Source organism: Mesocricetus auratus, unplaced genomic scaffold (assembly GCF_017639785.1).
Source record: "Mesocricetus auratus isolate SY011 unplaced genomic scaffold, BCM_Maur_2.0 Super-Scaffold_100025, whole genome shotgun sequence".
NCBI classification, from domain to species: Eukaryota; Metazoa; Chordata; class Mammalia; order Rodentia; family Cricetidae; genus Mesocricetus; species Mesocricetus auratus.
This window is the reverse complement of record NW_024429206.1, coordinates 14,680,021-14,703,840: the sequence shown is the minus strand read 5'-3', so window position 1 is coordinate 14,703,840 and position 23,820 is coordinate 14,680,021. Positions and strand designations below refer to the sequence as shown.

Sequence of the window (23,820 nt, the reverse complement as noted above, 5' to 3'; positions counted from 1 at the left end):
TTGCGCCACGCCCTTCGAAAGACTAACCAATCATCATCTCGAACCGCGTTGTTATAGAAACTCTTATCGCCACCCCCTTTTTTCTCCCAGCAATCTGCGCGCCGCGCCAGGCCTCATCCCTTTTGTGCCATCCGGGTCTCTCGCGCCAGAGAAAGTCTGTGGCGAAGCTTCGGGGCGGCCAGTACTGTTGAGCGCGTCAAGCAGAGGTGCCGCCTTTGCGGCCGGGACTCAGAAACGATGGCGGTAGGTGCTAACTGGAGTTTGGAAGCCAGGGCTGGGGTCGTTTTTGTTTCTTTACACAGAGCGAACAGCTCTCGGAGCTGTTGTCCGTGCTTGTGTGTGGACAAAATGGCGCCGCGGCCGCCTTCTGCGCTCGCCATGATGGCTTCCTGCTGCAGGGAGGGGGAGGTAAGGCGGTGTGGATGGGGGTGGGGAGCCGCAGGGAATGGCTCTTTTTTTCCAGAACTTTCCTCATCACGTCCCTCACCCCAGATTTTAAGAAACCCACCGAGCTGTGGGACTCACCTCGTTGACCCAGACTAGTGGTATGTGTTGCGCTTTGGTAGGGCTTCTGAGTTAATGCTAACATTGGAGAAGTGGCGACTGGAAAGAAAAAAATCAGATCGTCTCTGGCGATCTGTTTAAAGGACAGTGTATGAGGAAACAGCCTAATCCTTTTGGGCGAACCCTTACGTGGGGTACTTTGTCTAATTTTTTGCTTAGTGTTTGTCGGTGCGAACCTTCTCGGTTGGAGTTGAGATGGTTTTAATGAGCAAAAATTATTGTAATTATCCAGTTCCATTCCCTGGCACACTTGTGCTTCAGAGAGATCCGTTTTACCATTTTAAGTCTTTGAGAGCCGCGGGCCTTGTTTCTTTACGACCCCTTTCTTGACCCAAATAAAAACCGTACCTAAGTGACCTCTTCGAACAGGAAGCCTGCCCTGGATATACTATGCCCATTTTTTAATGAATCATATTATCCTGTGACTGTTTTGTTTCTAGTTACATAGAGAAAATATGTTTGCGAGCATTTTACTGACTAAAAGGCTTTAACTTCATATTGTAGACGAGGATTGCTCTCCCTGACAATTGGAACATTTGAAATTAGATTGGTACAAGTAGGTTTTTCTACATCTCACTACCCTTCATGTCTAGTTGAATTTAAAAATAATTTTTATGAGGTTTCAAAGAGTACATAAGCTTTTTTAAATTACGGGAGTAATACTTCTAAGGTGTGTCAAGCAAATAGGAGTATTGTTTTTCTTGTGTTTCATTAAGTGAAATGAATTCAAATATTTGGTTTCTGCACTGCCCTCCACAATAAAGGCAATCCCCCAGAGGACTGGCCTAGTATTAAGTCTGCTGCTTTGCTTCTTTTGCACTGGGAAAGGAATTATATGCTGTGCTTCACTTATCTAGGGTTGTCAGGATGTAAATTGTAGGAAGAAGGCTTTCCGATAGACCCAGTGAATAAGTATAAGGCAGTTTTCAGGCAGTGTTTTCATGGATTTCAGCTAAATTGAAGTAAAAGCTGAGTGATTTTGCTAATTGGGCTTTCTATATCCGTTGTATTGTAAATATTCTTAGGAAAACAAAAGTTGTGTTTTTGTCTGTGTTTTACATATGAAAGTAACTGCTAATAACCTGTGTCACACAGTGGTTCCTCTGTTGCCAGGCTTAGTGGACTAGGTGATGTCTTTTTCTATAGTTATCTGTCCTCCTGTTGGTTCTCAGGAAAAGGGAGTGTGTTTTACTGTAATCCTAACAACTGGGGGGAGGGGCTGCAGCAGGGTATTAAAAAGTTTGAGGGCAGCAGTGAACTCATAGCAGACATCATCTCAAAGCAGGGGTGGGGGTGCTTGTGGTTGGTGTTTGAAGCGCCTTAAGTTGAGATAGTCTTGAAGAATAGTAAGAGCAAGAATGAAAAAAATGTGTCATCCTTAATGTTTGTAATGAGCAACATGTATTACTAGTTGATAGCAAACATTACAGTATTTTAATTGAGTCAGGTATTTTAGGGGAGTCAGGTAATGTTTCTGGGTATTGGGTGTAAAGTAAGGTTGACCTTGATTCTGGAGGATGAATGCCTTTCAGCACAAAATTATACCGGTCCTGGAACAAGAGTATAGGATACTGGAATGAGAAACCCCTGTGTAGCTAGTAATGTTTGGAGACAGGGTTTCTCTATGGCTTTGGAGGTTGTCCTGGAACTAGCTCTTGTAGACCAGGCTGGTCTCGCACCACCAACTGCCCTCTGAAGTTCTAAGTCAGAAATTGGTAAACACTTAGTAAAAAGAAGCAGCTGGTAAATACTTTTAGTTTTGTGGGTGATGTTCAATTTTTCTCATTTTTTTGCTTGTTTTACCAAGATTTTTAAATATAAAAAAAAATTCTAGGATCAGTAACAAAGGCCTTTAATCCCAGCAGAGGCCAAAGGAAAGGGAGGGAAGAAAAGTAATGTAGTTTGCCAGCTCTTGTCCTGAGTGATCTGTTGCCTGAGTGAACAGGTTTATTTTCCTATTACCTTCTCCTGTCAGATACCTACCATTCCACTGCACAGGGTTCAGATGTGTTTATTTCCAATTCCTCTTACCAGAATTCAATCAACTAAATGTTTGGTGGCATTTATCTGTAATTTCAGTTTTAGGGCTTGTCATCTCAAAATCAAACCCAGTTCAAGGGAACTTTCAGGATTTAGTGTATCCTTGAAAATTTTTTTTCTTTGTTTTTATGAGACAGGGTTTCTCTGGTATTGTTTTGGAGGCTGTTGGTTCAGCCCGGCCTCGATCTCACAGAGATCCGCCTGCCTCTGCCTCCTGAGTGCTGGAATTAAAGGCTTGCGCCACCACCGCCTGGCTGAAAATACTTTCTATTATTCCATCTTAAGTCAGTTGTCCATTTGTTTTTGTTTGTGGCTGTGGGTGAATGGGTGTTTGCCCCCCCCCCCCAGGTTTCTTTGTAGCCCAGGTTGGCCTTGAACTCAGATCTGTCTGCCTCCTGTGTGCTAGGATAAAAGCTGTATGCTAACATCACCAGGTAGTAGGTGGTGCTTTCCTTTTAATTAAAGTATCTTCTAGCATTTCATACATGAGTACAGCTATACATCAATTCCACCCCTCTGTATTAGTTTTATAGTAAAACGGTTGGAGGTGATTGAGGATTATTTTTCAGCTCTAGTGATTTTTAAGATGGAACTTCACACTTGAAGCAAGCACTTACACCACTGACCTATGTCTTCAACCAGAAATATCATTAGTGAGAGCATATGACTGAAAGTCATATCTCAAGCATTTATTCATGAATTCTGTGCTGGTTGCTGTTACAAGTACAGAAGATAGCCTTCTATAAACTAGAAAATGACAAGAAATTGAACCTTAGGTACTCAGGTCTCTGAAAATGTGTGCCTTTATGCTTTTTGTTTTAGTTTTGCTGGGATTTAGTTCAGTAATAGAGAATTTGTCTAACAAGCGTGGAAAAAAACCTGGGTTTAATCCTTAGCACATCAAAATAAACTTTATATTGTAATATTGCCTATAAAATGCTTTAACATGGAAACGGCTTGATGTTTCCATAGCCCAGAGCATAAATACGGAGATGCAGAACATGTTTTGCTGTACCTCTGTGCCAAGGGGATATTTTCATTAAAGAAGGTTAATTAGGTTCTCAGGTAAGGTAATTTTCTGCTTATTCTTTTATAATCCAGAAATATTCCCTGTGCTGTTTTAATATCTTACAATTCTAAGTACCTTTAGACCTTTTAACAACTCAGTTCTAGATAGCTTTTTAATAATAATGAACAGCTATTTGATTACTGGCAAGTCAACAAATTTAATTCACACCTCTAAAGTTTTATAGTTTCTTTAAATATTTATTGGAAATACCAACAGCCAAATCTTTTTACATCTGTTACTTTACTGTAAATACATCCACTTGGAAATCAGCCATACTTGGGTTTTGGTTTTCTTTTCTGGTAAAACTCAACTGTCTTCATTCCTTGTCCTTTTAAAAACCAAGAAACTTGGAAATGCAATTACTAACTTTGATCATTTTTATTTTTAACTTTTAGGCTACTGATACAGATCGAGATGGACTAGCCCCAGAAAAGACATCCCCAGATAGAGAAAAGAAAAAAGAACAGTCAGATGTATCTATTTCTCCTAGAGCCTCAAAACATCATTATTCAAGGTCACGATCACGGTCAAGAGAAAGAAAGCGAAAATCAGGTAAGGAATTTATTGTGCTGAGACATTGTCTAGATAGTGGTATATTCTGTATGTTTTAACTATGTTTTTTTCTTCTATCACTAGGGCTAGAATAGAAGCCCAGTACTCTGCCAAGTAGTCCCTGCCATTGCATTATATCCCAGGCCTTGAAGTGCTATAAGGACTGGATGAACTACTACATAGTAGTTCTAGGCCAGCCTAGGCTAAATAGTCTTTAAAACCAAAGGAAAATAAGTAGCATTTAAAGGGTAACATTTTGTTATTTAAAGAAAGCAGGGCTGGCCCGGCGTTAGTGGCGCACGCCTTTAATCCCAGCACTCGGGGGGGGGCAGAGGCAGGCGGATCTCTGTGAGTTCAAGACCAGCCTGGACTACCAAGCGAGTTCCAGGACAGCCTCCAAAGCCATAGAGAAACCCTGTCTCGAAAAACCAAAAAAAAAAGAAAGAAAGAAAGAAAGCAGGGCTGGGGTAAAAGTCAATGAATAAAGTGAGAAACAGAAGAACAGTTAGTTTACAGGTTGTAAATGGAGCTTAGTCATGTGTTATTTGTGTATGTAGATAATTCTCAAGTTTTTTTGGTGTGTTTAAATCTGTTGGGCATTGTGATCACATTTGGATTAAACATTAAGCTTGATATGACATTGCAGGATGATCAAAAATTTAAATCCATTCTGGGGCCCATAAAACCCCAGCTTTAAAAAAAGGAAGAATAAAAAAGAAAAATTTTAGTTAACATCCTTTTGACTATAAATGTCAAATGTAACCCAGGCTAACTCTCCTGAGTGCTGAGATTCTGTGTGCTCAACCCAAATGTGTTTCTTTTTTTAAACTCTTTGTTTTGGGAAGTTTTGTTTGTTTTGTTTTGTGTGGATTTGTTGTTGTTTGTTTTGTGTGAGTGTTTGTTTAGTATGTGTGTGGTATGTTGTGTGTGAGAACAGGTATGTGAAAGCCAGGAGCTGACATCCAGTGAGATAGCTTAGGACATGTATGTGCAAGCCTGACAATCAAGGTTTGACACTCAGAGCCCCCATAAGCGGTGAAAGGAGGGGAACTGACTCCTTGAATGCATCGTGAGTTCTAGTCCCTGGCCAGCCAGCGTAACATAAAGTCATTCTATTTCTCTTTTTTTGGTTTTACGAGACAGGGTTTCTCTGTTTTGGAGGCTGTCGGTCCAGCCTGGCCTCGAACTCACAGAGATCCGCCTGCCTCTGCCTCCCGAGTGCTGGGATTAAAGGCGTACGCCACCAACGCCCGGCTTTTTTTTTTTTTTTTTTTTTTTTTTTTTGGTTTTTCAAGGCAGGGTTTCTCTGTATTGTTATGGAGGCTTTCCTGGAACTCGCTTTGTAGACCAGGATGGCCTCGAACTCACAGAGATCCGCAAAGCCATTCTATTTCAAGATTTTTTTTTTTTTAAGGATGACTAAAAAAAAATGACTCTTTGGAAGGCAATGTAATTAGCCCTAACTAGAAATTTAGGAAGTGATTGTTTGATTTGCTTTTTCACCTCTTTTAATTCAAACCTGAACTTTGTCATGAAAGTCCTGTACTACTGACTTTTTTATTGTTACGTCATTGTAATTTGTATTTAAGATGTTTGTATATGTTTATGTACTTTGGGTTTTTGTGTGTGTTCACAGATAATGAAGGAAGAAAACATAGGAGCCGGAGCAGAAGCAAAGAGGTAATTAACACTTTGTAGTGAATAGGTACTTTAAGATTCTTGTAAAGTGTCTGGTAGAAATGTTTGTGTGACTATTTGCCATTGTCAAGGTAAGTGCCAAAACTTGAAATTTAAAAGGTTAATTGGGTTTTAAAATAAGCATGATTTTGATTCATCATTTTTTTTCAAGAAGATAGTTGTTTATATAAAAAGTACCTTCAAAAGCTATTAACTTTTATTATATTGTGAAAAATATTCACAATAAAAATATCATATGAAGAATAAGCTGGACTTTTAGGCCTGTGATACAGAGCTTCCATTAATCTGAGGTCCCGGGTCTCTTTATCCTTTAACAACTGCTTGAGATTTTTAAGTATCAGTCATCTTTATCGCTACCCTATTTGTGGGCTACTTTTTCTTCATTGAAAGTACTGAGTTTTCTTTCCTTTCTTTAGTGAAGCTAGCCAATGAACCTTATACTATTGCAATAATGTGAGGGATAGTTGGAGAGGTCCCATTTACAGTAAAGCCTTAGGAAAAGCAAAGGCAGCGGCTGTACTGCATAGGAGTTAACTTGCCTCACCCACCTAAGAAGATGAGGACTGAGCTACCCAGGAAGAAAATTAACAGTGAGAAAGGGAAAAGAGCCTCAGGGGGCTGGGCAAGGGACTCCGAAAACAAATATGGGCAGGGACTTCACCTCTTCCCCTAATGGAAGCTCTGTTAAATTTTTATTTAGGAGAGTTTTTGTGAAAATGACTATTTTGTTTAGCTCACATGATAACATTTCTATAATAAATCATACTCAGCGTGCTAATGCGCGAAGAGACTGAACTGAAGACGCTGCAGACTCAGATAGCAAAATAATAAGCCTACTTCATGATAAGGTAACTATTAGTCATTCAAACTCCTATTTCCCTTAAATATATCTTAAATCAGTTAAGGGTTTTAATGCTTTATAAAATTAATGGCAATGTTATGTTTGAAATTTAAACTCTTTAAGTTTCTGGAAATTTAACCATTTAAAGCTTTTCTAGTCTACTACTATATAGCAAAGTTGAGAAAGTTCTAAGGTCATATTATAGAGAACTGGTCATAAAACTAAAGTTTAGTTTGTGTCTCCAGGTCTCTTAGTTTTCTGCACAAGTAAAAAGTCACTATGATCATTTTCAGATGTGTCATTGTGCATGTTCCAAAATGATTGACTCCACCTTTCTGGTTGATTTTTTTTGACTTTGCATTTAAGTTAGCCTCTAGTCAAAAGAAGTGTGCTATGTCCCGTTGTGGGAACTGTCCATGTTGTGTTACAGTGGAGGAGTGGTGGCCCAAGCAGCTAAGGACGGGTCCAGGCCAGTTGAATTACTGTGCAGCTTTGTGTTTCCACCTCTTTCTATGTGTAGAGGACCTGAGTGTCTTATATTTAAGTTTAACTGCCCTGAGTTGCGTGGGATTTAAGCTTTAAATCCAAGGTGGCTTTCACAAGTTTGGGTTGGGAAATACATAATGCTTCCAAATTCTACATTTGAGTGGTAGGGTTGTGATTTGATTATACACATGAGTTCAAAGTATCTATATTATGATGGCATAGGAATTGTTATCCCTGCTCTACTTTTTTTGACTCTCAATTAAAAATGGTAGTTGCTATTTTCTACCCTAGGTTCATACAATGTAATAAAGCTTTAAGCCTGTTGGGGTTGATGCAAGCTGATAAGTGATTGGAGAGAATGTGACAAGAAGTGTCAGTTAAAATGGGACATTGCTACTCTGCATAATTTGAAATAGCAGGAAGTATGAACTTTTTGTTAAAATAGTTGCTTCATTTGAAGTGCATTTTGTGAGGTGTTGCTTTGTATTTTTACCTATTCTCTCCTTTTTTAAGTTTTCCTTTTTGTTATTACTGGGGATTGACCTAGGAATTTATGCATGCTCATGAAATGCTCTGCTACTGAGCTACATCCCTCAGTTCCAGTATTTTTTATTTGTTTGTTTTGTGGTTTGGGGGAGTTGTCATTGTTTCTTTAGAGATGGGGGATTCTCTGTAGCCCTTGCTGCCGTGGAACCAGACTGGCTTAGAACTCCAATATTCCCCCTGCCTCTGTCTCCCTAGTGCTGGGATTAAAGGTGTGTGCCACTACATCTGGTCCTATTTTTTAAACTTAACTGTGTAGCCATTGGATTTATAATGGGTTTTGTTCGTTTTTTGTTTTGTTTTTAAGAAAACTGCCGATTACACTTGAACTATGGCTTTTCAGTATCTATTTTTGTTATTGTTTTTAAAGTGCTTAGTGAACAAGCTGCAATTTTGTGTCTTAATTAGAAAATTATAATTACATATGCAACATTTAGGTGATAAGAAACTAGATGATTTTGTTTGCCACACATTCCTAAGGTTACTAATGTTGCATCACAACATTTTTGTTTTCTGATACCCATACTAACTCTTTTTGTTGCACTATTTTCCTGAAAGAACCAACTTCTTGTTAAAACAGGCAAGAAGACATGAATCCAAAGATAAGTCCTCTAAGAGACATAAGTCTGAGGAGCACAATGACAAAGAACATTCTTCTGAGAGAGGAAGAGAGCGATTAAATTCATCTGAAAATGGTGAGGACAGACACAAACGCAAAGAAAGGAAGTCATCACGAGGCAGAAGTCACTCAAGATCTAGGTCTCGTGAAAGGTAACTAGTTTCAGGGTTGTAGTGTGGTATCTTCCAATAACCTGTAGGTTATTCCTAGCCCAACATTACACACACATAATCTTAAATAGGATATTAAGCTTTTAGAATCTTTTTTTTTTTTTTTTTTTTTTTGGTTTTTTCGAGACAGGGTTTCTCTGTGTAGTTTTGGAGGCTGTCCTGGCACTCACTCTGTAGACCAGGCTGGCCTCGAACTCAGATCCGCCTGCCTCCCGAGTGCTGGGATTAAAGGCGTGCGCCACCAACGCCCGGCTCTTTAGAATCTTAAGCTGTATCTCAGTAGCATAAAAGAAAACAGCATTGTATTATAATATTTAGTCACAATAAAACACCTTTTGGAAGATAGAGTTGTGATTCAAATATGTATGTTGATGTTTTAATATGTATGGGCATTTTGCCTTCGTGTGTGTGCATACCATGTATGTGACTGGTACCTATGAAGTGCGGAAGAGTTCCCTGTAACTGGAGTTATGCAAAGTGGATGTTAGGAATTCTTGAAAGAGAACTGAGCTGTGGTGTGGGGGTTCTAAAGTTTGACAAACTTGTTTTAAAATGTTGTGTTTTTCTTTTATCTCTGAGTTGAAGGCCAGCTTGGTCTACAAAGCGATTTCCAGGACCAGCTCCAAAGCTACACAGAGAAACCCAAAAAACAAACCAAACAAAAAAGTTTTAAGATTTGCTTTCACCAGTCTGTTCTGTTGTGTTTCTGATAACAAAAGCAGGTGGCTCAGTGATAGCCAGTGCATGTGCTCTGTAGTATTTTTCGTGACAGGGTTTCTCTGTATTGTTTTGGAGTCTGTCCTGGAACTCGCTTTGTAGACCAGGCTGGCCTCGAACTCACAGAGATCTGCCTGCCTCTGCCTCCTGAGTGCTGGGATTAAAGGCGTGCGCCAACACCCGGCTCTCTGTAGTATTTTTCATGTGCCCAGCTAAGTATTTTTATCGTTGTAGTGATGGATGCTAGTTTTGGCTGACATAGCATAAAATTTTGTTTTAAATTAAGCCAAAGCTGGGAGATTGGTAAGAATGACCATTTGCACTTCCGAATCAAAATCTACTCGTTGCCTCAGCACCAAATTTGTGCTGCTTCTAACAAACTGGCATTAAGGTGCAAGCGTTTGTTTGTTTGTTTATAAAGTGTAAATGGAAAAGACAATTAGGTTGTCGAGGTTACACGTGCATACAGTCTCAGCATTCAGGAATTAGGAAGTAGTTAAAGGTCTTTCTGGGATATGTAGTAAGACTCTTTCCTTTAAAAGGGAGATGATTATGATCAGTTAATGTTTATGCACTTGAATTTCAGGCGCCATCGAAGTAGAAGCAGAGAGAGGAAGAAGTCTCGTTCTAGGAGTAGGGATCGAAAAAAGTCTCGATCCAGAAGCAGAGACAGGAAGAAGTCAAGATCTAGAAGCCGGGATAGAAAACGAAGGATTAGAACACGTTCCCGATCAAGATCCAGACACAGGCATAGAACTAGAAGCAGGAGCAGATCCAGGAGTCGAAGTCGGTGAGTGTTCATTCTCCTGAATAGAGCATGCTCTTCACTGTCCATCTGTTTTTCAGTTATACAGCAGACTGATCGATCTAAAGTATTTTAAGTCGTTACCTTATCAATACAAATAAACGTAGAACCTAGTGATGGGGTCTCAGTGGGTGTGTTTTAGTATGCTTTGTCCATGGGTTCTGTGTCCTGCATCACAAAAATTCCTTTATGCATTCTTACACACTTAGTATGTGATTTGAAGGTATTAGTAACCTAAATTTATTGTGTGTTCTGTTTGGTTTGATATGAGGTTTTTTGAGACAAGATTTCTCTGTGTGGCCCTAAAGGACATTTGCCATCATGCCCAGCAATTAATGTTGGGGTTTTTGTTGGTGGTGGTGGTTTTTTTTTGTTTGTTTGTTTGTTTTTTCTCTTTAATCAGAAGAGCTAATTTAATGCTGTATATTATCAGATCATTTGATTTCGTTTTGTTTTCCTAATTTTCCTGTTTGATGTGTTTGTTCTGTCTTTATGCATGATGGTACCTAAGGTCAAAAGAGTACCATCAAATCCTTTATGACAAGTTGCTGGTGGTTGTGGACCAAATCCAGGTCTTCTGTAAGAGCAGCAAGTGTTCTTGCCTACTGAGTCATCTCTAGCTTGTGTGTGTGTCTGTTATGTACCTGTAGAGGGGAATGTCAGATGTCTTCCTCTATTGTTCTTATTATTTTTTGAGGCACATACTCAGCTAGGATGACCTGCGGGCTCCTGGGATCTTCCTATCCCCACAGTCCCAAATACTAGGGTTATAGCCATGCCCAATTTTTTTCATGGATTGATAGGGGATTGAATTCCAGTCCTCTTGCTTTCAGAGCAAGTACTATTTGTTTCATTTTTTTGGAAAGAGGGTCTCCTTTCTATGTAGTCCTTCACCCTGGCTGTTCTGGAGCTCCCTTGGTAGGTGATTTTGTTGGGGGGGTCAGTTATTGTTGTTTGAGGAGTTTTGTTTGGTTTTTGGTTTGAGTGCTCTGTCTGCATATATGCTTGCAGGCCAGAAGAGGGCATGAGATCCCATTACAGATGGTTGTAAGCCACCATATGTTTGCTTGGAATTGGACTCAGGACCTCTGGAAGAGCAGCCAGTTCTCTTAACCACTCAACCATCTTTTAACTCATTGATATTTTTGTCTGTGTAGTTTGGGAATTTTATTTTAGTTACACTCCTCTCTTCCCTTTCCTCCCTCTAAATCCTCCTGTATACCCTCTTCCTCCCCGCTTCAAATTCATGGTTTTGGCCGGGCGTTGGTGGCGCACGCCTTTAATCCCAGCACTCGGGAGGCAGAGGCAGGCGGATCTTTGTGAGTTCGAGACCAGCCTGGTCTACAAGAGCGAGTTCCAGGACAGCCTCCAAAGCCACAGAGAAACCCTGTCTCGAAAAAATAAAAAAAAAAAATTCATGGTTTCTTCATCAGTTGTTGCTACATGCATAAATATATTTATATGTACATATATATATACCTAAATATAGTCTGTTGTAACTCATTTTAGTTGCTTTTCAAGCAATTAGTTCACTTTGATGTTTCTTATAGATGGGTTCAGGCCAGTGACCCTCTCCCTTTTTTTGAGATTTGGGGTGTGTGTGTGTGTATGTGTGTTTCCCTTGTGTACAGATGTCAGTGGGTATTGGGGTCTCTTCCAGCACTGACCACAAGTCAGTCCAGCATGGCTTAGTAGAGTCGGGCACTCAGTAGTTTATTAAGCATAGCACAATTCGGGGAAAAAAGTTTCCTGATGATAATTAACTCAGTTGGTGTACACAACAGAGCTTAAGGAATGATTATGTTGAAACACTTGTACAAGTGACATCTTCCATGAAGACATGTTCTATAGATTAAGGAAGCAGATTCAAGGTAAACAATGAAGGGTATGGAGGAGGATAGTTCTTTGCTTGACTCAGATAAATAGGGTATCCTTCTGGGCAGAAAACAGGTATGTTTTCTTGGAAGGAACAATCCTGTGTGTTTAACATTCCTGGGTTTCCTACTGTTTATTTTTGAGCACAGGACCTAGATACATCTTACAAGTGGAAGTGGAAGCCAGAAGAGGGCATTAGATCTAGGGTTACATTACAGGCAGTTGTGAGTCACCCAACATGCAGGCTGGGAACTGAACTTCAGTCCTCCTAAAAAAAATAGCAGGTACACTAAGCCATCTCCAGCCCCATTAGATGAATTTTTTTGGACATCAATATTTCCACTTAAAATAGTAGGAATATTTGAATCTTCGTTGTGTACATACTAACATACAGGATGTATAAAGCAAATCTTTGTGCCACCAGATATGCAGGCAGAAGTGGGATATCCAGTGTGATTCCAGCTGTAACATGGATGCTAACTGACCATATGTGTAAAAAAAGTTAGAATTACTATGAAAGATGTATTGATTGATAAGGCTGAAGAGGTGGCTCAGTGTTTAAGAGCACTGGTTGCTCTTGTTCAATTCCCAACACTCATCTGGAACCCCCATTCCAAAAGGCCTTTGTGCCGGGCATGTAAATATTGCATAGGCAGATATGTGGATTTTTTTTTCTTAATCTTTATTTAATGTATAACTTGATTTTTGTTGAGCTATGTAAAGAAATTTGGTTTTTGTTGAAGATAATTATTGGATGGTCATAATGAAACACAGAATACTGTTTGTTTCAGAGATAGAAAGAAGAGAATTGAAAAACCAAGAAGATTTAGCAGAAGCCTAAGCCGGACACCAAGTCCACCTCCCTTCAGAGGAAGAAACACAGCAATGGACGCCCAGGAAGCTTTGGCTAGGAGGTATGAGTATTTTCCCATTTAAGTCATTGGGTTTTTGTTTGTTTGTTTGTTTTTGTTTTTTTCCTTTTCAAGTAGCTGTCAATTGTGTGGGCAATTGAATGCTTTTAATTCAGCATAATCCTTACCCCACCTCCCAAAAAAATCTAACCATAAATACTGTTGCACATTTGTGATACAGAGCTATCTAAGTAGGTTTTTAGTGGGGATTTTCTTAGTTTGTTTTTAATTTGCACATGCTGAAAGACTGAGAAGATTTTGCTTTTGTAACTTGTTTTTATTAACATCCCCATGAAAGAAGCAGATATTCAAATGTCTTTTGTTTGCTTTTGGAGAGTTGGGGTTTTAAATCGTTGAGGAACCTCTAAGTTGTCTTTTCCTTGATTTTTTTTTTTTTTTCTTTAAAGAAAAGAAAACACCTGAACACTGAGAATTCTGTCAACTCAGTTTTAGTTTTAGTAGGTAAACATCCTAAGCCAATTCATTCTCTTGAGGTGTAGAGAGAATGTTGCCTTTCTGAAGTTCTGTTTGAATGTTGGGCGTTTGTGTAGCCACATTAGAGCAGGTCTGTGACAGAAACATGCAGCAGCCAAAGAAAAGAGCTGCCCCGGGAGGCCAAAACCAAGCACTTGTTTGCAATTTTTCGCATATTCTGAAAATTACATTTTTTTAAATTTGGGTTTTTTTTTTCCTTACAAAATTGAGTTTGTATTTTTTTTTCATTATAAAAATACAGTTATCACAGTGTTACCTGATGTGCTGCTGCCCTGTGAAGCCAGCCTGGCAGAAACTCCACTGAACAGCAGCAGCAAAGGTGTGAGCTCACCCCTTCTTCATCCATTCACTTTAGTGAGTGGAGTTGGTTCTGACCTGCAATGGCCCTACAAGTGCAACCGATAGACCAATAGTTGTCTTGTTTCAAACAACAGAATTAAAAATCTAATATATAATTATTGACTTATAGTATTTTCGAAGTATTGAAGTTCATTCTTTATTACACTCGCGTCTGTTATATGTTGGTGTATACCTGTAATCCTTGCATTGCAAGGTGTTTGGGTTAGACTATCGTGATCTGACAGGAAACCCCCTAAAAGAAACCTTTGAAGCATATTGGTCCATGCCTTCAATCCCAGTACTCAAGGAGCAGACGCAGGCAGAGAAGACACTCTGGGCTACATGGAGAGTTCTAGGACAGACTCTAGGGGCTACATAAAGAGTCCCTGACTCATCTATAAGAAACTTGTAAACGTATTTCTTTTGTTTGGTTTTAAGTGTCAGAATTTAAAGCAGTTTTGGAAATAAATTATGTGTCCTTGTTGTAACAAGTATCTACTGAGGATGTACCTCAGTTGGTGTAGTCCTTGCTGTTATGCAAAAGTTCTGAGTTCTTCAGCCCTGCCTAAAATCAACTGTGGCACATATCTAATCCTAGCATTTGAATAGTAGAAGCCAGAATTCTCATAGGTTTAAGGTCATTCTCTCTACCTTAGTTTGAGGCCATCCAGGACCACATGACACTCTCTGGGAAAGAAAAAAAAAACACAAATATCTGTTTGCTGTCACTATAATACAATATATGTGTGCCTGAAAACCAAAAAGATAACCTTTTTCTCAATCCTGGCTGAGTTGAACCAAATTAATAAAATGTGGCATTTATGGGTTTCTCTTTCAAGAACTGACTGAGTGATAATACTTTTGATCTGTTATGTAGAAAATGAATTTGACTGAACATTATATTCGTTTATATATATTTCTTTTTTGAAATTTTTATGTTATACCAGTTCCCTTGCTAACCAGAATTCATGATTTAGTTTGTCCTCTCTAGTAGATTGTGGGGTTTCTTGCTTGTTTGTTTGTTTTCTTTGTTTAGTAGACTAAAGAAGAGTTTTATGTTATCTGAACTGAAGATTATAGTGATCCTTTAAGTGAATATTAAATAGACTACTTTTAATCAAGGTGCATTCTTCCCTATGCAGTATATTATAGATACTATTTTAATACTTAAGCATGCATTATAACTTACCTAGCACCAATATGTGGTTTATTGGCTTTAATTTTACCTTTGCTTTCATAGACAGCACTGACAGAAATTGGAGACCTTTGTGTTTTGGGGGGGGGGTTAAGACCCAGAGTGGCTTTTTTTTTTTTTTTTTTTAATGTATACAGTGTTCTGCCTGCATGCCAGAAGAGGGCACCAGATCTCGTTACAGATGGTTGTAAGCCACCATGTGGTTGCTGGGAATTGAACTCAGGACCTCTGGAAGAGCTGCCAGTGCTCTTAACATCTGAGCCATCTCTCTAGCCCCCCAGACTGGCTTTGAACTCATTGAGTTCTTGTGTCTCCTAGCTTCTGGGACTAAAAGACATGCACACCCCACAACTTGGACCATTTTGATTTTTCTAGACAGGTTTTCACCAAGTAATAAGGCTTTAACCTCTGTGTGCTGTTTGTGTTGCCATGGCTGGCTAGAGATTTTTTTTTAATTTAAAGCATTTGGGGTGGAAGGGGTACTTGTAAAAAATTTGCTGTGACCAATTCAGAAATTATTTAAGAGTAGTCACAGTGGTACACACCTATAATCCAAATGTTGGTCTGGTAGGGACAGGGGAGTCAGGAATTCAAGGCTAAGCATATCCTACTTGGGTGAATATAGCAAAGTTTGCATCCCTGGTTGGTAGCCTGCTATAGCCCTGCAGTTCAAGGACAGAAGACAACATAAGCCACAGCCCTTACTCTAAAAAGAATTGTTTAGAGAATTATATTGACATACTCAGTAATTGACCTGGTGCCTAATGTTGATAGGAAGAATATGATAACTCATTAATTTAAAGTTCTGTGTATAAAATGTTTGTATATATACATGAAGATACATACTGATTTTCATCAAATTGTTTTGAATTGTCTTTGATAGATTGGAAAGGGCAAAGAAATTACAAGAACAACGAGAAAAGGAGATGGTTGAAAAGCAAAAGCAACAAGAAATGGCTGCAGGTAACTTACTATGAGTTACATGATTCTTAAAAAACATGGAAAATACAGAAAATGTAGTAGGAAAAATTCACCTTTATCCTTACTGTATAAATATCTTGAGTGTTTTCATCTTCTCAGAAACCTTTTTATGGCCCTGAGTGGTTTCAGTGGGAGCCCTTACAAGACAGACGTAAGAGGATTTCTGAGTTCAGGGCCAACCTGGTCTGAATAGTGAGGCCCTGTCTCAATAATACCAACCAAAAAAACCAATTTAGGTGTTATTCCTGCCAAGCAGGCACTCTGCTTCTATCCAGCCCCTTGTTCTCTTATTGTAATGAGATTTTATATTATATTAGAGGTCTGTGTTTTGTTTTTAGTGTGTGTTTGCCTGAAAGTGCCACAGTGCGCATGTGATGGTCATGGAAAAACTCTTTGATATCTTAGTGCAGGCACCTTCACCTATCCCAGTCTTTGGATTTTTGAGACAGTCTTACCTCAGCTAGACCTTCAATATTTTATCTTCCTATGACAACCTAGATACTAAATATTATAGGTGTGTGCCACCAAACCCAGCTATATCAGTTGGAGGGCTTTTTCTTTATTATGAGCAGTTAAGATTTTGTGTGTGTGTGTGTGCATGCATGCCCACCCGTGCCCGTGTCTAAGTAACTACTTAGATACCCTGGTGACATGTATATGTGAGAGGACAACTTCTGAAGTAAGTTGTCTCCTCCTCCTTTGAGTTCTGTGGTGGTCAGGTTTTTCTTTTTACCAACCAAGCTATCTCACTTGACTTGTGATCAGATAATTTTTGATGAGTGAATAATGCTTATTCTTGGTAATAAGCCTCCATAACTGACTTCCTATAATGTCAGCTTAAGAACTTTTAGAGCCAGATATATATATGGTGTCCCATAACCACTCAGGAGGCTCCCTACAAATTCAAAGGAAGCCAGGGCTCATTATACAGCAAGACTGTCTGCAAAAACATAAGGTATGGGAGAAAGAATTTTTTAAGAGGACTGTATTCTGGTAGGGGATAATACTTCAGGCCTTTTATCCTAGTACTCAGGAGACAGTAGAGATGGTCTCTGAGTTCCTTACCAACATAGTCTACATAGCTAGCTAGTACTAAGCTAGTCAGAGTTACATACCCGGACCCTGTCTTAAGAGATGAAGTCGGGCCGGGCGTTGGTGGCGCACACCTTTAATCCCAGCACTCGGGAGGCAGAGGCAGGCGGATCTCTGTGAGTTCGAGACCAGCCTGGACTACCAAGTGAGTTTCAGGACAGCCTCCAAAGCCACAGAGAAACCCTGTCTCGAAAAAAACCAAAAAAAAAGAAAAAAGAAAGAGATGGGGTAAGGAGCCAGCTCCAGCAGTTACTAGTACTGACTTTTTCCAGAGGACCTAGATTTGATTCCTGGTAGCTGGTAGCCACGTTGCAGCACAGAGCCAACTATATGTAACTCCAATTCCAGAAAATCCAGTGGTTTCTTGTTCTTTTTGGCATGTATGTGGTACATACACATACATGAAAGCAAACACTCAGATTTCCAAGATAAGGTTGGCTGTCTTGGAGCTCATTCTGTAGAACAGGTTGGCCTCTAACTCAGAAAGATCCTCTTGCCTCTGCCTCCAGAGTGCTAGGATTGAAGGCATGTGCCACCACCACTAAACCAAGAATATTTTTCTTTAAAGGTGGCAGCTATATTCTGCATTGGCAGCTTCCTTATTGGTAGACTCTGACTGTGGGGCAGTGGTAGCACATGCCTTTAATTCCAGCACTTGGTAGACAGAGGCAGGTAGTTTGAGATAAGCCTGGTCTAGAAAGTGGATGTCAGGACTGTTAGACAAAGAAACCCTATCTTGAAAAACCACACATATACACAAATTGCTACTGATGCCCTAGTTCATTTTACTTAAATCATGCCTTATTTTGTGTATATTTCTTTGGCAGTAATAAGCAAATGTCTTGATTAACACACTAACATGTATTTTAAAATCCATTTCTGTTTTTCAGCAGCTGCGGCCACTGGGGGTTCTGTTCTCAATGTTGCTGCACTGTTGGCGTCAGGAACACAAGTGACTCCTCAGATAGCTATGGCAGCTCAAATGGCAGCCCTGCAAGCGAAAGCTTTGGCAGAGACTGGCATAGCTGTACCCAGCTACTATAACCCAGCTGCTGTGAATCCAATGAAGTTTGCTGAGCAAGAGAAAAAGAGGAAAATGCTCTGGCAAGGCAAGAAAGAAGGCGTAAGTTCTTGTGTCCTTGTCATTTCACCAATAGCTAATGATTGCATGAAACAAATTGGAATGAAAGCTGTCATTTCCAAAAGCCTGTTTATAATGATCAAATTTGCCATAATTAAAATTGAAAATGTGTTACATGTCCAACTTAGAAAAAATTGTGACTCATTTGTGACCTTTTTGGATGATAACACTGTGCTGGAATGTCAAAATGTTGAATTCTCTTGAACCAAGCTTTTAAAGAAAACCATTGTTTACATAACTTTATAAGGGGTGTGAAACTAAGCAGCTTAGTCTGTGAAGAGGCATGAGCCACTATGCTCATGCCTGTAGTCCCAGCTTTTGGGAGGCTGAAGCAAGTGTATCAGGAGTTAGAGTGGGTTACAGAGTGAGATGCTTTCTCCATGGGCACAGGATATATTATGAGGTAATGTTCACTTAGGTTTCTTTCCTTGAAAACTCCTGTTAAGATAGTTATAAATTAACAATAATTGGATTCTTTAAATTGTTTGATTTTTGACTGCATTGTGGAATTTATGAAGTAAGTTTTACATGTTCTAAAATTCAGTGCTTTTTAACAGGACAAATCTCAGTCTGCTGAAATATGGGAAAAATTGAATTTTGGAAACAAGGACCAAAATGTCAAATTTAGGAAGTTAATGGGCATTAAGGTGAGTTGTGCCTTAAGATTGATTTCCAGCTTTAATGTGTTTCTGTGGTATGTCCGTTCTACGTATGTAATTGAGACTATCTCCAAGTTAATACCATAGGATCTTGAAGTGTATCTTGGCCAGGCTCTACTTCTTGCTTAGCAATCTGTGATACTAATACTTTGGCAGTAGAAGCAGGAAGGACTCAAGTTCACCATTTTGGGTTTTGGAGGCAAACCCTTGCTCTGTAGACCTAAGTGCTGGGACATGTGCGCTGCCACCTGGCCAAAGATCATCTTAGGCCACATAGAGACTCTTGTGATGGCCTTGGCTACATGGAAACCTGTGGAGTTTTGTTTTATCTTTCTTGGTCTTAAGGTTTCAAAAAGGAGTGAGGAATTTGTTAATGTTCTTTTAGGTTAAAAGTGTCCGGGTGTGCTGGTGAATTCCATTAATCCCAGCACTCAGAGGCAGTCAGAACAGCCAAGGCCGCACAGAAGAAACCCTGTCTCTCTCTCTTGTTTTTGATTTTTACTAGACAGGGTTTCTCTGTATTGTTTTGGAGGCTGTCCTGGAACTCACTCGGTAGACCAGACTGGTCTCGAACTCACAGTGATCCACCTGTCTCTGCCTCCCGAGTGCTGGGATTAAAGAAACCCTGTCTCTTAAAACCAGAAAAAGAAAAAATCCCTAACCATTAATATGTAGGGAATTAATTTGATGCTCGCTTAAGCTGTTTTTTGTTTTGTTGTTGTTGTTGAGCGCTATATCTGCATGCACAACTGTATGCCAGAAGAGGGCAGCAAACCGTACTAGAAATGGTTGTGAGCCACCATGTAGTTGCTGGGAATTGAACTCAGGACCTCTGGAAGAGAGCAGCCAGTACTTTTAAAGCTGCTGAGTCATCTCTCCACCGCCTCTCTCCCTCCCATTTAACAGAGTAATCTCCACGTGCTGCACCCCCACCATTATAACGACTATTCTTCCCACCAAAGCCTACATGGTTTTTTTCTTTTAAATCTGGTAAAATAGCTAACACTTCTGTTCCTGAAACATGTGTATCCCTGTTTCACTCTATGATTGGTATTTATATGCTCAATCTTTGCTCTATTCTTGACCATACTACTAACAGGAAGTTATTATATTTAGAGTGAAGATGAAGCTGGCTGTAGCTCAGTTGATGAAGAAAGTTACAAGACTTTGAAGCAACAAGAAGAAGTTTTTCGGAACCTTGATGCTCAGTATGAAATGGCAAGATCACAAACCCACACACAAAGAGGAATGGGTTTGGGTTTCACATCTTCAATGCGTGGAATGGATACAGTTTGAAAAATATCATTTGGGACTTTATAGACTTGTTCTGATGTCGGTCCTTGTTCACCAAACAGCTAGTATTCTAGCTTGCATGGGTGTTGCATTGACTTTAATTTATTGAAAAATACGATTTTTTGTAAATATCAGATCAGTGATACTGGTGTTAGTGTTGTAATCAGGTTAAACCCACTTCCATTAAACTTGACAGGACTATAGAAGGACAATATTTTTTAGTTCATGAATTCTACTTTTCAAATATATTAAAGCTTCGGGTGGGATAAAATCTCATACATAGATTTTCTCGTGTCCGCTGTCTTGTGTACTTTTGTACTTAACCTTGTACAGTTATTTTCATCTCTTGAAACATGAAAGAAATGTTATGTAGATGTTCTTTAGAAGATCTGGCCATTTGGTACATAATCTGCACACACGAGCTGGGCAGTGATAATAAAAATGGTTTTCTCAAAACTGGTGTAAATTTAAATTACCTGGTGTTCTTGTTTGAGTCTGTTATATGTAGCATTGATTTTACAATTAAAAACACTGGCTATAAATGCTTTTTTACAGCAGCTGTTTTAGGTATAAGCAATACCACAACACACAAATATGTAAAGGGAAGGTGAATGAAACAAATTTATTAAAATAGTAGTTTTTCTATTAGAAGGCAAAATTGGTGTGCAGTATTTATTAGTCCGTGTTATTCAGGACATAGGTAAATGCATTAAAGGGATGTGAGCACTTTTATATTAATAAAGTGCCTTATAACAAGTCTGTTGTATGCTACTTGCTCATTGTCCCTTTCATCAGAAACTGAGACATTAGAAACAACAACTTGGGCTGGGGGAGTGGGTTTTAAAGACTTTTTCTGGCCAGGCGTTGGTGGCGCACGCCTTTAATCCCAGCACTCGGGAGGCAGAGGCAGGCGGTTCTCTGTGAGTTCGAGGCCAGCCTGGTCTACAAAGTGAGTTCCAGGGACAGCCTCCAAAGCCACAGAGAAACCCTGTCTCAAAAAACCAAAATAAAAAAAAAACAGACTTTTTTCTGTGTAACAGTCCTGACTATCATGGAACTTACTCTGTAAAACAGGCTGGCCTCCAACTCAACAGTGATCCGCCTGCCTCTGCCTCCCAATTGCTGGGATTAAAGGTGTGCGCCACCATCCCCTAGCTAGGAACAACTTTGAAGAGTGGTATGGTAGTCTGGGCCAATAACCCAGCACTTGGATGATTAGAGCTTTGGAGTCTTGTGTGGTGGGTGTTTCTGTAAATAACAGCCAGCTAGAATGATGGTGAATGGATTATATAGATCAAAGGAAGGAGCTGCATGTAAGGATTATTTTATGCATACTTAACAAGTAGAATTTTGAACTAGATGTGTCTACCCAGCCTTACCTGTGGGAGACCCAATCTTAAAAAAATATGTTTTCATTAATGAGGCTGGAGAGATGGTTCAATAGAACCTTTGGTGCTCTTGAAGAAAACGTTGATTCAGTTTCTAGTACATGGCAGCCCACAACTGCTTATTCAAGTTACCTGGGTTCTAATAACCCTCTCCTAACCTCCATGATCACTGTACATATATGGTACACATAAATCAGGCAAACCACATGAGCAGAAAAATTTTAAGTATATAAAGGACAAAGGGTAACTTGCTTAGTTTAAATGGAAATCCTTTTGTTCTTCCTCTCATCCTATTAGCTCATTTCTGTAGTTTTTTTAAATCAGTCAATCCAGCCCTTGTAGTTACTCAAAAGCCCAACATTTGTTTTCCTTTTGTACATTTTGCAGATTCACTGTCTACAACTCCCTTTGTTAGGTGAATGTTAGTTCTCAACTTAGTTGCTCTAAGCTTAACCAAGTCCCTAATAAGCCCAGCCAATCCTGGCACTCTGGAGGCAAAGGCAGGCAGTGTCTGTGCTATTGAGGATAGCCTGGTCTTCAAAGAGTTCCAGGATGGTCTCCAAAACCTACAGAGAAACTGTCTCAGAAAGCCAAAAAATAAGCCCAGCCACAAATGATATGTATGCTATAGCAATTTTCATTGTTCTTGACATGGTGATGGACAGTGGTATAAAGACATACAGTGAAATATTAAAATTCCCTCTTGGAGAAATCAAAGAGGCTTAAATACTGGAATCCCATCGCCAGGGAGGCCAAGACAGGAAGATTTCCCCAAGCCAGCCTGGGCAACTAAAAAGAGCCTGGGGAATATAGCACAGTTGCTATATTTGCCTAGTCATGGGTTTGATCCCCAGTACCACATAACCTAGGGTACATGAGATCTCAAAAGTCTTGTAAGACCATTACAAATAGAATCCTCCATCTATTTAGGGCTTGAAATACTAAGTACTAAGTTTTCTGGGACAGGAAGGTTATAACTGTGTTTATATATCCCTACCTATAAACCAGGCTGGCCTTGAACTCAGATCTGCCTGCCTCTGCCTCCCAAGTGCTGAGATGAAAGGCATGGACTATCACCACCTAGCACATACAGTTGCATTATAACCTCTGGGCTTTTTTTTTTCTTTTTTTTTTTTTTTACCCTCATTGGCCCACTGATGGCAAGATGAGTAGCTAGCAGCTCTACTGGTAGTCACTCATGGAAGTTCAGCCTGATATCTTTTGCCAGGTGGGCTCCAACTCTTAACTGCCACAGACTGACCTGGAAATTAGGCCTGAGCATGTACTGGTGATGTTTGAATCACTGGAAGGACAAGACTTAATTAAATTGGACCAAGTGATGTTTGAGTGGATTATTCATGACCCATCTACTAAGGAAAAGAGATCCTTCCTGTAAATCGGTATGTAAAAATTGGACCAAGTGGTGGTGGTGCACACCTTTAGTCCCAGCACTCAGGAGGCAGAGGCAGGCAGATCTCTGAGTTCGAGACCAGCCTGGTCTACAAGAGCTAGTTCAAGGACAGCCTCCAAAGCCACAGAGAAACCCTGTCTTGAAAAACAAAAGAGAAGACCTTAAGGGCTAATAATCTGAGGTGTCCTGAAGAACTTGCTGCAGCAGGAAGAATTGACAAGATAGCAGTAGCACCAGGGAGACACCTGTAGGTATCTTTTTTTTTTTTTTTTTTTTGGTTCTGTGTGTGTGTGTTGTGTGTATCTTTTTTTTGGGGGGGGGGAGACACCTGTAGGGAACACATGTCATTAGGCCTAGAAGAACTGACAAGGGTGCCAACATAAGGACCTCCATCAAAATTTGTCTTTGGGAAAGCAGGAAATAGGTCTGCAAACTGAAATCTTCCCACTCCCAACTTCCCTTTTATGGCATCAAGTTCCCAGTGCACAGTCTCCAGAGAGACTACCACATTCATCCTGATTAAACAATATGCCTCTGTAGAGATTGATCCCCTCTTATTTTCACAGATCCAAAGCAAACAAAATTACCCACAACCCATAAGGGAGTCCAAAGATCCAGAAATGAACTCAACCTGGACTATAGGAGGATTTCTGTGCCAGATGAAAGCCTGCATTCCTTAGGAATTTGGGAAACTAGTCCCCTTCAACCAAAAGGAGTCTATTTTCTTTACCTCTGGCCAAAGGGACTTTTGGCTACCTTTGGTACTTATCAGCATATCAAAGCACATGTTGGAATCACAAGTATCTGTACACAATACAAAGTTCATTCTAGCCCTTCCCACCTTCTCCCCTGCTTTAAAACTGCCTCCAGCTCAAGCCTGCCCCCATCTGCTACCTCTTATAACTCTGCTATTCTTGCTATGTTTGCTCTATGCTC

General features: G+C 39.8%; 1 protein-coding gene across 4 annotated transcripts; it reads left to right on the top strand.

The window, feature by feature from the left end:
• The first annotated feature begins 67 nt into the window (after window positions 1–67).
• Window positions 68–20,541, top strand: Rsrc2 (arginine and serine rich coiled-coil 2). 4 transcript variants are annotated; one of them, XM_040731147.1, is made up of 12 exons: window positions 68–243; window positions 3,577–3,669; window positions 4,069–4,225; window positions 5,862–5,905; window positions 6,694–6,771; window positions 8,352–8,564; window positions 9,886–10,089; window positions 12,771–12,893; window positions 15,803–15,882; window positions 17,886–18,115; window positions 18,691–18,780; window positions 19,909–20,541. In XM_040731147.1, the coding sequence occupies exons 5-12, from the start codon at window positions 6,764–6,766 to the stop codon at window positions 20,086–20,088; spliced, it is 1,128 nt and encodes a 375-aa protein (XP_040587081.1). In that variant the 5' UTR covers window positions 68–243; window positions 3,577–3,669; window positions 4,069–4,225; window positions 5,862–5,905; window positions 6,694–6,763; the 3' UTR covers window positions 20,089–20,541. The 4 variants fall into 4 exon arrangements, with proteins under 4 accessions (XP_040587081.1, XP_040587079.1, XP_040587080.1 ...); XM_040731146.1 differs by having other exon boundaries at window positions 69–243; window positions 17,883–18,115; XM_040731145.1 differs by lacking the exons at window positions 3,577–3,669; window positions 6,694–6,771 and having other exon boundaries at window positions 8,374–8,564.
• The last annotated feature ends 3,279 nt before the right edge of the window (window positions 20,542–23,820 follow it).

Bases quoted from the DNA above. Each gene is read 5' to 3' on its own strand.
- Rsrc2 (XM_040731144.1), top strand. The intron at 5,906-8,373 runs GTAATTAACACT...TTGTTAAAACAG, and splicing joins GCCGGAGCAGAAGCAAAGAG to GCAAGAAGACATGAATCCAA. The intron at 18,116-18,690 runs GTAAGTTCTTGT...GCTTTTTAACAG, and splicing joins GGCAAGGCAAGAAAGAAGGC to GACAAATCTCAGTCTGCTGA.